Source organism: Hydra vulgaris, chromosome 04 (assembly GCF_038396675.1).
Source record: "Hydra vulgaris chromosome 04, alternate assembly HydraT2T_AEP".
Taxonomy (NCBI): domain Eukaryota; kingdom Metazoa; phylum Cnidaria; class Hydrozoa; order Anthoathecata; family Hydridae; genus Hydra; species Hydra vulgaris.
Genome location: NC_088923.1, coordinates 31,939,324 through 31,950,734, shown reverse-complemented (window position 1 = coordinate 31,950,734; position 11,411 = coordinate 31,939,324). Strand labels below are relative to the sequence as shown.

The 11,411-nt window shown below is 28.3% G+C and overlaps 1 protein-coding gene and 1 long non-coding RNA gene across 3 annotated transcripts in view; one reads left to right on the top strand and one right to left on the bottom strand.

Annotated features, from left to right (window-relative positions):
• Positions 1-697: 697 nt before the first annotated feature.
• Positions 698-1,921, top strand: LOC136079761 (uncharacterized). The gene is made up of 3 exons (XR_010638186.1): positions 698-861; positions 938-1,045; positions 1,233-1,921. It is a non-coding gene; the product is annotated as an uncharacterized LOC136079761 (long non-coding RNA).
• Positions 1,922-7,407: 5,486 nt separating this feature from the next.
• The window catches only part of LOC100212617 (meckelin), a 40,941-nt gene continuing 36,937 nt past the window's right edge, over positions 7,408-11,411 (bottom strand). The window contains exon 8 of one of the 2 annotated variants that reach the window (XM_065796085.1): positions 7,408-7,684. In XM_065796085.1, coding sequence (XP_065652157.1) covers positions 7,443-7,684 — 242 coding nt within the window. In that variant the 3' untranslated portion in view covers positions 7,408-7,442. The remainder of the gene's footprint in view (positions 7,685-11,411) is intronic. The other variant, XM_065796084.1, reaches the window with a different exon arrangement.

The window sequence follows — 11,411 nt, the reverse complement described above, 5'->3', positions numbered from 1 at the left end:
GTAAATATATATTTATACTTGTTTTTAAATACCATTTATTTTTTATTGTATTATTTTTTTAGCTATTTTATTATTAGAAGATTTTATACAAAGTCATCTTAGATATCTGTTAAATCCAGAGTATGGTTGAACTTTTACGGTAAAAACGGTAAATGTAAGAACCCTATCGAACTACCATAATGTAACGTACAATGTGTTACTTATAATGTGCTTTACCATAAAATAAGATTTTATGGTAAAAAGCCAGTACATTATATAAGTAACACAATTCTAATCCGGAGGAAATTATCAAGTATTTTGTGTGTGTGTGTGTGTCTAAAATTTTTGCGTATAGCATCGGTTGTTTGATTTTAAGTGGAATTGTTTGGTTTTGCTAATAACGATTAATAACGGGTGGGTGGAAGCAGCTGATTATAAAGCAATATAAGTAATTCTCTATGGTTTCCTCACCTCTCAGAACCAGTTATTACATCAGTAAGTATATTATATTAGTAATTGATTATTAGATTGGAAATGATTTTTTATTGTGTTTAAAGTTATTAGATTAAAGTTTTAAAGAAAGAGTTTTAGGTATGTTCGTATTTGTATATTTACAAAATCGATTTTAAAGTCAAAATCTGCTACTAAAGTTCAACTTGTGTGAATTTTATCTTATTTTTTGAAATTTTATATCAATAATCACAATTTATGTTATACATACTTTGGGTATTAGTAAATATACAAGTTATTTTATTATAGAGAATAATAACTGATATTGCTGATTTTTCACATCCGCTTGATTTCAACTCCTCAGGTGTTGGTAAACTTCAGGTGTTGGTAAACCTCGGGTGTTGGTAAACTCCAGGTGTTTGTAAACTTCAGGTAGTAAACTTGCTGATTTCATTTTCACGTTCCCCAGCCTTAAACATCTGCATCAACAATATTTTTTGCTTTGTAGAACATCTGAACAATTTTTGTCCTGGTAATTTCTATCCAGTGATAGCTGTGAAATTCTCAAGCCGTTTTTTAAATTGACAGAATGAGATAGGTGATGTGAATTATTAAGGTTTGTGAGTTTCATTTTTTTGACATAAAATTTTTGCTTTGTCTACCATTTTGCCACATATCGAGATGTGTAATAAAAAGCATGTGTTCTGCTAAGAATTTATCATTATAAAATGATTCAACCAATATGTCAACAAAAAACACATGATGTCAACAAAATTTTAATTTATTAACACGTTTTTTTTTAGAAATTGATGACGCAGTATAACTTTGACAAATTGAACTGTTGTAGGGCTTAACAAATTGAACTTTGTATAGCTCCATTTTATACCTTCGCCGCTTCAGAAACAATCCAAATTATCATTTGATCAGGGGGAAATTAAAAAGAATAATTGCTGCTTATATTGATAATCAAGTTTGGTCCTGATAAAGTAAAAGCTTCGAAAAGAAAAAGATTTGGATTCAGTTGTAACAACAGCAACACCAACATTTTTAACTTGTTTGCCATTATGTTGAGCTTCATAAGTCTTCTAGAGTCAAAAAATTATTTCCAGCATCAACAAACCTCATGACATGAGCTCTCGCAGGATTTTTCGATGTTTTAGTTATAATACTTTCACGCATTGTGCAAACTCCAAACTTAAGTATGTTCATACTTATGCCGAATGGGGAGACCCGGCGAAAAGTCAATTCAAAAATATTGCAAATTAAAAAGGTTTTGACCATGCAAATGTTACGTCATCTTTCTCAACAATAAAAAATGAGGGGGTTGTAAATTTCGCATGATCATAAAATTCATATTACTTATTGACTAAAGTTAAACTAATGTATCTTTAAAAATAAATATCAATTCTTCTACTGTAAACTATACATGTAACTTTTATCATATACCCTTGTACGGCTCAGTTGTTAAAATGTACTAAATCAAATTTTCTAGTTACATGAGTTATTATTTAAGCCATAGGGTAGCTGTTGTTAAGCTTATCTATAATGTTGTTTAGGGTTTTTGTTTACCTCAAGTACTCCAGTGGACCTGTCATTAACCATGGAATCATAATACTATGGCTTTATAGGACTTCTTAGTCTGACAGATTTTATACAAATTTGGTCTTTTGCAAACATGTATCAAGATTCTATTTAACCAAATTGTATTTGAAATTAAAAAAAAAAAAATTAGCACGCTTATGCGTCTTTAATTGAGAAAACAAAAGTTTGCGGTGTTTAAATTTTAGAAATAAAAATAAACTTTATTATAGTATTGCAATCACCTAACTGTATTATAAAAACTAAAATTTTCATCATTTATTTGACATCAATTTGTCACGTGACGCTCTTATTTTTGACATAACTCATAAAAAAAAAGCAAAAATAAAAATTTATCCTAAAGAACTTATTACCTTGTCATTCTTGTCATTAACTTATAAATTTTACCAAAATAATATGAAGTGTAAAATAAAGGAAGTGGGGCATAACCGCCCCCCCCCTCCCCTAATGTTTGGAATAATTTTATATGAAAATAAAAACGAAATGTATTTTTTTAGAAGTTTATTTCAATAACCACATTATTAAGCTTTAAATTGATGAAATTGAGAAAAAAATTAAACGGTTTTTGTAAATGTTATTGCACTAAAATTGCACAAAAAAACGGTTCTGCCCCCATTGTCAGCCACAACCGCACTTTCACAAAAAGCGTTAGGGATACACTTTCTTTACAATTGTCACAGCTCAGATTATTTGCTGATTTTGTTGCACGTTTACTTATATATATATATATATATATATATATATATATATATATATATATATATATATATATATATATATATATATATATATATATATATATATAAATTAGTAGAAAATCACTTTCTATATAATTTATATATATTTTTCACAAAAATTTTCTGATTTAACACTGTGTTTCATCAATAAAGACTCATCAAAAATCTGATGAGTCTTTATTGATGAAACACAATGTTAAATGAGAAAAATTTTTGTTAAGTGATTTTCTACTAATTTATAATTGCTCTGTTCTTTTAAGAACATTGAGCAATCTATTTTGTAGAATACATTTAAAAATTTTTCAATTAATCATGGATGGACCCCTACATCTATTTCAACTTCAACTACTATACCGCTCGTCAAATCGTATAAAAAATCACTTACCGAGTTCTTGTCATGTATTATTCCAATATTTACAAAACTTTTAGAATACCTAATTTTACTCATCAGTCCTGAGATAAAAGAAACACATCCCCTTCAATTTAGTTTCAATAGTAAGAGTTCGACCTTGCATGCTGAATTTGTTATAAGCGAAACAATTAAGCATTACAACAACAATAATTCGCCTATTTATTTATGTTTTTTAGATGCTGAAAAAGCTTTTGACAGCTGCAACTGGGACGTTCTCTTTGATAAACTTTACTTTGATAAAAACTTACCTCAAGCAAGGAGTGAGACAAGGATCCATTCTGTCCCCCTACCTATATAACATATACACCGAAAAGTTACTCGAAACTATAAAAAATGATAACGTTGTGGGTACTTCTATACATGGAAACTTCACAGGTGTTGTTGCTTATGCTGACGACATTATTCTTCTTAGCTCTACTCTATCTGGTCTTGAAAGGCTGATTACAACGTGCAATATTTACAATAACTTAAACGGGATAAAGCTCAATGCTGTCAAAACGGAACGGTTGCTTTCGGGAAAAAGACAATTAACTAATTGCAAGATAACCCTAGACGACCATCAAATAATACCAAATGAAAAACTTAATCTTTTTTTTAATCTATTTTTGCCTCACTCAATAGAACAAATATTAACAATAGGGTATCAAATTTCCAAACAATAGTGCAAACTCTGATTCAATCTTGTATCCGGTTTGTACATCCATCTTCTATTATTCAGTTGTATACATATTTAGCAGTTCCGACGCTAACGCATGGTCTGGAACTCTGTGAAAATAGAGAGTCAACAATGCAAAAACTTAATAAACTTGGAAGAAATGCAGTTAAGTCATTTTTTAATATCTCTAAGTATAGCAAAAACTGTATAAACTCTCTATTTAAAGTTGGGGAGATATCGACTTACATACAACAAAATAAAATAAACCTATTTATCCGTCTATTAAATAATAAAGTAACTTTTGAAATCATCAGTTCTCAGCTTAACTATTCATTAAAATATTCATTTTTAGATGATATAAAGGAATTATGTAAGATCCATATAACAAATATGAAAAACTTAATTCAGGATAAGAAGAAAGAACTTAATTCAGAAAATATAATTCCTGAAGATACTTATCAAATTTTAGTACAGGCAATTCAATGTTGGAATGCAAAGCAACAGCGAACAATTTTCAAAAATATTCTTGAAGAAAACATTATCAAGTGATATACTTTATACTCTCTTTATATATCTTAAACTATTTTTATGTATTTTTACCTTATAAACACATTTACAGAGGGTGTTTAAGTAAAATAATAATATATATTAATATTTAAAAATATTCATAGTTATAATATAAGGTCGTTAAATTTATAGTAACTCTAGAAAACGGTCGATAAAGGTATGTAATTATTTGATTGATCCTGATTCAAATATTGTCATATAAACTGTTTACTTTATAGTCTTTATTATAAAGAAAATAAATAATGTTAAGGTGGTAGAGCTATAAAAAATCATACAAATTTTTTAAGATATTGAAAATTTTTTTTTCTTAGAAATACTTTTTTTATCACTTGTGCTTGGAAAATTAAAAAATTGGTATAGTAATATATTTGTGTTTTTCTTAACCAATAAACACATATAGGTTATTTTAAAGTTTCATAGCAACGTCCTTAGTTACCATGAATTATTTTGTTAGCCGATTTATTCTCGAACCTTAAAGAGTATTTGTCTCTCATTATTTTTGTCAACTTTGCTTTATCTAAAAGCTAAAAATATATATTTTTATAAAATTAATTTTCTTTTTTTTTTTAATTTTTAACAATATTGAAAAAACTTACCCTTACAAAAAAATTAAAAAAAAAATTTTTTTTGTTTTTTTTTCACAGATAAAAAGTGGGATACTGTTTTGGCTATATTATACCTACTAATATTTGGTACCAGCTAAAACTAATATTAAATTTTTGGCTTAAATTTGTAATTTGCGCCAACTTACCCCGTGGTGGGTGTAAGTTGACACAACTTTTTATTTTTTTTTGAGAGCCCGGGAAGGCCGTAAGAAGTTTTATTTTGTAAATGAATGCAAATTTTATCAGTTACCCAAATTCATACTCTTTGAGACTACACTTTTTCAAAAAAATGTGTTGTTTGGGCTACAGAGCTCATAGAGTAAAAACCGAGCCAACTAGCCCCGATCTCCCCTACTGCTTTCATTGTTTGAGGCATAGACTCAATTAATGAGTCAACAATTCTCATATCAATCTCTCGCCTGGTCAGACCCGTGAGGAATTATTTGTTCAAATAATTCCTCATTGGTCTTCACATTTGCACGCTCAATCTTATTATCAATTATTTCGCAGAAATTTTCTAAGGGATTCAAGCTTTTTGCAGGCCACTCCATTACACTACATTATATTCTTGTCCTTGAACCATTGTTTCACAAGTTTTGACGTATGTTTGGTCTCCCATTTCAGCATGTGGTAGCATAACATCTGGAAGATGTCATGCTACTGTGGTAGCATAACATCTGGAAGATGTTATGCTACCACATGCTGAATGGAGGACCAGTTACCACATGCTGATGATAGGACCAGTTGCAAGTGCTGAAAAACATCCCCAAACCATAGCAGACGTTACATGCTTAACACTCTTCTTGGTATATATTTTGTATTGTTTCTGGTGTTCTTTGGTCTCCAGACTCGCTTCCAAAAAAGTTATATTTTGATTCATCTCTAAAAAGTATGCTTTTCCATTAATCTACAGTCCAATTTTGGTGTGCGTTAGCAAACGCAAGTCTTGGCTTTCTATTTTTAAAAGAAGTTAGTGGTTTCTTGGCAGGCATTCGAGAAAACGATGTTGCTTCGTTAACTCTTCGTTGCAGTGCGATTGGAGATCTGTAGTTCAAAATTTTCGGGTAATTTTGTGGATGACAAAAATGGATCTTTTTTAAGCACTTTAACTATTTTTCGATCTAGCCTTTGTGATGTTTTTCTTGGACGTCCACCCCGATGGTTTGTTTTATAGCAGTCACGAGATTCAAATGATTTGACAGCTTTACTTACATTTAGCTATGGTAAAACATGGTAAACACTTCCTAATTAGTTGTAAGTCATTTTAAATTACAATTTTTTACGCGATATATAACGAGTAAAATATATTTTTATTTTAATTGAAAAAATAATTGGCCAGACGTTCCAAAATCTATTTTATTATTTTAGAGTACTGTTATGATAAAAGTGAAAACAAAAGGACACGATAAATTAAATAAAGACAATGAAATCTTATAAAAAAAGCATTGTTTTGATTTGTGCACCTTGTTTTGTCCAAAAAAAAGTGCAGCTTGTTGAGAAAAAAGTGTTATAATTTTTTTTTCTGATTCCTAGCATGATTCAAACGTTTTAAATTTTGTTAAGAACATAGTAAACTATTTAAAAATTAATATGTACAATTGTTTTACTTTTTTTTGGTTAGTTTTTGATCAACTTTTGTTCTAAATTTGAGTTTGTACACCATGTTTTGTCCGATAATGTAGGTACGGTTGGCACGACTTCGATGACTCCAATTACCAAGATTAAACATAAATTTTATAATAATTTTTTTGAAGCTTAGTAAAATTTAAAAATAAATTAGGCAATATGTAAAAAATAAATAAATTTAAATATATTATCTTCCAATATAAATGTATTTACAAATTAAAAATCAGAAATAAATAAACTGTTTTGCATTAAATCTTTTTATGCTTAAGATGAACTCTATTATATTTGTAAAACTGTAATAAACAAACAAACAAAAAATATATATACACAATATATATATATATATATATATATATATATATATATATATATATATATATATATATAAATATATAAATATATAAATATATATATAAATATATATATATATAAATATATATATATATAAATATATATATATATAAATATATATATATATATACAATATATATATGTATATATATACACATATATAAATATATATATATATATATATATATATATATATATAAAATATATATTATATATATATATATATATATATATATATATATATATATATATATATATATATATATATATATATATATACATACATATATATATATATATATATACATATATATATATATATATATATATATATATATATATATATATATATATATATATATATATATATATATATATATATATGTATATATATATATATTATATATATATATATACACAACGTTTCCATGCATATGAAAACTAAAAGAAGTAAACAGAAATCATATCAGAAAACGCTGATCAACCATTGTTTTACGAGCTAAGTTCCTTTTTCCAAGAGTGTGTCTGACACTTACTATAGCACTGTCAATAAAATAACTCAAAACCACGGCAAGAATGGTATTATAGCCGGATAACCAGTCAATAACGAGATAAAACAATAATGTAAATAGAAGCAAATTCCACTCTTGACCATATAACAGCACTTCTGTAAAAACACGCCGCTCGTCGTTATAAAAAATACCTAGTAAAACCATAAAAAATACCTAGTAAAACCATAAAAAATACCTAGTAAAACCATACAAAAATAAAGAACCTAGTAACACCATTAAAAAAATACCATAAAAAATACATTTAAAATTTATTTTATCATAAAATAAAAAATATAATAAAAAGTAAAAAAAATAAAGTAAAGAGAGTTGTGAGGTTAAGAGAAAATTAAAAAAAAATTGAAGGACAATTTATGGAATGCACTAAAATTCTAAATATGTTCTTTTTAATGAATTAGTTTATTTCAAAAATTTATTAAAAAATAATTATTTTATAAAAATTACTTAATAGTCATTTAATGACCAGTAATACTTCCATTTTATGCCCGCCATAAAACAAGGAGGTGAAATGGCGGAAGTGACGTTTTAGTTCAAAATAATTTTAAATTATTCACGGACGTAGCAATTTCTAACAATAAAAAATTTTGACAAGAGGAAGACAAAGTATATAAGTCAAACTGATCAGTTTAAAAGACAAATTGTGTAATTTCAAATTTTCGAACGGAATAAAAACTGATTTAAAAATTATTTTAAAACGAAAATATTTTCGTTCTAGTTTCGAAAGGAGTTGAACTATTTTTTCGTGGCCAAAAGTTTGAATTCACTTATAAATTTTTCACGATTTTCATATTACTGACCCAATATAATTAAAAGTACATGAAGTTGTTAATTTATTGAACACTAGGGATTGAATACTTGGCTGTTCACTGTTTTCATTTTCTGTGTCAGTTAGAAGTTCATTTGGAATGAGTTCAAGTCAGCTACAAGATTACAGTGGTATGTCTGATGAAAAATGAATTAATTTTTTAATTAATTAAATTAAATTAGAATTCTCTTGTTTTACCTTAATCATATTATAAATAATTTATAAGATGATAAAATATATGAAAACAATAAATAAAATATACGAAAACAATAAACTTAATTTTTTAAAAACCAAATTAGTGTGAGAAATGGTGCGATCTTAAGAATTAACAACTGCTTAACAGGCTCAGGTTCATGTTCTGAGCGAGCAAAACATCTCCCAATGAAAAATTGTGCAGATTCTCAGCGTCTCCCAGTCATCAGTGTCCAAGACTCTGACCAGGATAGATGAATTGGGAAGTTACAAATCTCGGGAGCACTCTGGTAGACCTCGAGTGACGTCAATGTCAACTCTTAGACTTATCCAAAAAACTGCATCCAAACATGTCTTCTGTTAACATTGCTGCCCGGATACCTGCTGGAGTGAGCACTAGGACTGTCAGAAGGCATCTGTTTGTTGAATTTAAGCTGCCCTTACGTAAGCCAGTCAAAAAGGAAAAATTATTGAAGAAAAATGTCAAAGATCATTTGACATTTTATAAGATGTACTGGACCTGGACAAAAGATCTATAGATAAAGGTCATATTTCCTGATAAAACAACCTTCACTCAGTACACCTGTTACAACAGGGCAGTTTGGAGACCCATCAACAAAAGGTACAATGCAAAATATGCGACCTCAACTGTCAAACAGGCCCAAAAAACCATGATATGGGGTAGCTTTTGCGCATCTGGCACAGCTGGTTTATTTGGTTTATGTAAAAGAATATGACCATTAATGGGCAAGTTTACCTGGATGTTTTGCGAGAAAAGCTTCTCCCATATATGGCAATACACTCCTGCAGCCGTTTTCAGCATGATGGTGCAACCTGCCACCTGACGGCAGCTGTTAGACACTGGTTGGAGGAGGAAGGGGTCCAGTTGCTTGGCCCATGGCCTGGGCCAATTCGGGACTTAAACCCGATTGAAAATATGTGGACAATGATAAAGCAGAAGGTTAGTCAAGAATGTCAGAGAAAGTGTTAATAGAGGCCATCAAGCATATATGGGCTACCAGTATAACACCTGAATATTTTTCAGAATAATACCTAAATAGCCGCTGTTCTAAAGGCCTAGGGACAGTATACTAAGTACTGAATCACAAGAATCTAATTGTAGTTGTTAATAAATAGTATAAAACGTTTTCGGTACATGTTTTTGTGTCATTATAAGTGGACTTTTTTTTATTACAATATAAAATAGAATTCTTATATAAAGGTGGTTTTTATATAGAGGTGATTTCAAAATTTTTGCCACAACTGTATATATAATTTTTATAATATAATATATTATAATAACATATTTATAATATAATATATTATAATAGGATTTTTATAATATAATATATTATAATAATACAATATATTATAATAACTTAATTGAATAAAGTTATTATATAGTCCGAATATATTTATTTGAATATATTTATTTAAACTGAAAAAATTAAATTGAAAAACAAACACAACTACCTGATGAGTTTGAGTAAACTTTGTGATGGAAGAAAAAGGAATAGTTCAGTATTGAAATGGTTTAACTACGATGTGTCATCCGTCAAATCAGTATGTTTAGTCTAACTTAATGGTGGAAAAGTATACAATGCAAAGTTGTGTGGAAAGATCCCAACAAATCTTAAGGTGTGTTTATCTGTTTAAGGAATTGTTTTTATTTGAAACAAACGACTCATTTGATCATTTTAGAGTAAATATTCAATGACATATATGAACTTATTTATAGATAGGTTGATAAATAGAATAGAAATACATAATAATAAATAAATATTATATATATATACAAATAAAAAATTATACAAAATTGTTTATCTTTTTCTAGCTTCATTTAGCAAGAAACCATAACGTCCACTGTATAAGAATACAAATGTCTGGTTCTACAAATCAGAACCAGACATTGTTTCAGTGCATTATTCATAGGAATACTGTGTGGCCTGCTAATTCACATGACCATAAAATTCGACAAAACTCCCGTATTCAAATGATAATTGCAACATGTAATCCAGTGACAATGGTGGATAATGCAAGTTTTAGAAAATTTGTTAATACATTTGTACTGCATCTTACTGCATCCTTTTTAGGAAATTTGGTTTGTTTTTTTCACTGCAAATCCGAAAAACCAATACATGCTCTGCTGAATTTGTATCTTGTGAGACATCCACATGCAGGTGAACAAATTGCTGATTGTTTTGAAAAATGCCTAAAGTATCTGGAATATTTCCAGAAAAAAAATATTGCTTGTTATTTTGGACAATATGGTCAAAATCATAAAGTTTTTAAGAATGAAAGCTCAAGCTGAACGTGATATTTATACTTATTGAATTAGAAAATGAGGTTATTGAATAGTAGATAAAAGATCCGAAAGACCATGAGAATATGACAAATAGTGAAGAGCGGGAACAAGTTGACTTAATAGTTGAAAATGTAGCATTTAGAAGATTGGGATGCTTTGCACATGTTACACTGCTAGTTGTAAAACTTGCATATGTATATATAAGTAAATATCATGGCTTATTTTTAAAGGTATGCGGATTAGTGGTAAAAATTCGCAATTCTTCTGTGGCATTGGAAAAAATTATCAATAAATGTGGTAAAACAATAGAACAGCACTTACTTTATGGTTCAGAGATTTCTGGAAATAAAGACATCTATCTGTGCTTGGTAACCTTAACATTGATTCACTTGCCAATAGCGAATGGATAATGCTTCAGGAGTTGGTCAATCATTTAGAACCTTTTGCCAATGAAATCAATAATCTACAGATGAATACACTTTCTTTATCCAGTGTTATATCTTTAATACTTTAGAATATATCTTTAATTATTATAATTATCTTTAGTATATATCTTTAA